At 71.2% G+C, this 1848-nt stretch overlaps 1 protein-coding gene across 1 annotated transcript in view; it reads right to left on the minus strand.

The window, feature by feature from the left end:
• Positions 1 to 1848, minus strand: part of SCLY (selenocysteine lyase) — a 68600-nt gene that overhangs the window by 60014 nt on the left and 6738 nt on the right. Inside the window, exons 6-7 of the mRNA XM_004674747.2 lie at positions 1353 to 1459; positions 792 to 828 (exon numbers count right to left, since the gene is read on the minus strand). Of these exons, the coding sequence (XP_004674804.2) occupies positions 792 to 828; positions 1353 to 1459 (144 nt within the window). The remainder of the gene's footprint in view (positions 1 to 791; positions 829 to 1352; positions 1460 to 1848) is intronic.

Raw genomic sequence — 1848 nt, forward strand, 5'->3', positions numbered from 1 at the left:
GGTGGGGGCCACTGGTGGCGCAGTCCTGGAGGCCTGCCTGAAGGGAGGGGCCTTTGGGCAGAACCTGAGGATGGGGCTACTTCTCCACTGAGGGGTAAGCTGCACCCCACCTTCCTGTCTTAAACCTTGGCCAGCGCCCCAAGCCCTATCCCTGCTCAAGCCCATCGGGCCGACCTGCCTGCGAGAGCCGCAGATGAGGAAACCGCAGCTGCCCCGCCTGCGGAACCCCAGAGACACTCGCTGCTCTTCCCTTCGGGCTGCCAGGGTGAGCCCCGCGCCCCAGGTTGGGAAAGAGGGGGCTGGCCGGCCTCTTGCTCCATTTATGGGGGTCTCCCTTGGGCCGTGTGGATGGAAGGAGGGCAGCGGTCTGCCCAGCCCGACGTGGTGAGCACTGCAGCGGGCAGCTCTCCTCCCGCGGGCTGGGCCCCGGCCCGACGCGCTCCTTCATCCCAAGGGCCAGCGGATGAGGGGCCACGGGGGTCCGTGGCCCTGACACAACCAGTGACACTCCGTGGAGTCCCCATGAGGCGTGTGGGCTTGCGAGTGTGAGGTGCCGGGGCGGCCCCTGGGGCTGGCCTGGACGCTGTGCTCCCCCACCCCTCGCTCTGGCCGCCCCGGAGTCCCGCCCATCCCTCAACACTCTGGACCGGGGGTGGGGGCCAGAGCACAGGCTCGCGGGCCTCGGAAATGGGGGGACACCTCATGACGGAGCCCTCCCGGGGGGCGGTGTCGGGTGGAGCTGGCTGCAGCCGGGCCCAGCATCGTGGGGAGGGCAGGACCTGGGCGCTCACCTTCCCGAGCCCGGCGATCATCGGGGTGTTCTCCGTCCTGAAAGACGAGGGCCCTCGGTCAGCTCACAGGCAGAGCGGAGGGGTCAGCCAGGGCTCAGCTCCGCTCCTCCGGCACGAGCCTGGCCCGCAGGCCCCACAGTCTGGACGCTTCTCCCACCCTTTCCCACCCAGGGGAGACTCGTGAGCCCCCGGGGTCCCCCGCAGACTAGGTCAGCTCGGAGGGCTGAGCCAACTCCGACCGCTCGCCATTGGGCCCCGGAGCCACGGGGTCCGCCGGGGTGGGCGGGCACCGTGGGGCGGGTGCCCTGTGTCTGGCTGGAGCAAGGTGGGGGCCTGCTGTCCCTGCGGGCCGCCCTTCGGTGGTGCCCACGCAGCCGGGGGCGGGCTGCTTGGAGGCAGCTGAAAAGCGCGAGACGTCGCTGCTCCCTGCGGCCACCGGGCTGCAGACGCACTCAGGGGCCGGCCGGGCTCAGCCGGGCAACAACACAGGTCGCAGGCGCCCAGACACTGAGCCCCTCGCGGGCAGCCTGGCCTGCAGGTTGGGGCCCAGGGCAGCCTTACCCTGGCCGGAAACTGTGCTCCTGTCCACCTCCGAACAGCATGGGGTACAGAGGGGTGAGTTCCCCGAGTCCTCGGACAAACAGCGCCCCGATCCTGGGGCCATAGAACTGGAAGGGAAGCCAGGCTCACTGGGGCCGGCTCTGGACGCGGCCGGCCAGACAGAGCACGTTGGGCCTCCTGCCGCCCCGCCCGCCCCCGCAGGCGGGGCTCCGGGCTGACCTCCCGACCTTTCGCTCGCGGTTAAAATCGGTTTTCTGCGTGAAGGGGCTTTCGCTCTGCAGCCACACAGTCTGCCAGGCCCTGCGGCCACCGCCCTCTGCAAGGGGCAGCGTGTTGGGACCAGCGTGGTGCAGCGGCCCCGGGGTGTGGGCTGGCACGCACCGGGGGCGGCATGCTTGCGGCCGATGCTGAAGCGGGGGTGCGGGGAGGACTCCCGGAGGGCGGCGGCCGGCACTTGGTAGGCGGTGGGGCCCGGCGTGTCCAGGTCCATCGGGAG

This window comes from Condylura cristata, unplaced genomic scaffold (genome assembly GCF_000260355.1).
Source record: "Condylura cristata isolate star-nosed mole 26May11 unplaced genomic scaffold, ConCri1.0 scaffold00002, whole genome shotgun sequence".
NCBI classification, from domain to species: domain Eukaryota; kingdom Metazoa; phylum Chordata; class Mammalia; order Eulipotyphla; family Talpidae; genus Condylura; species Condylura cristata.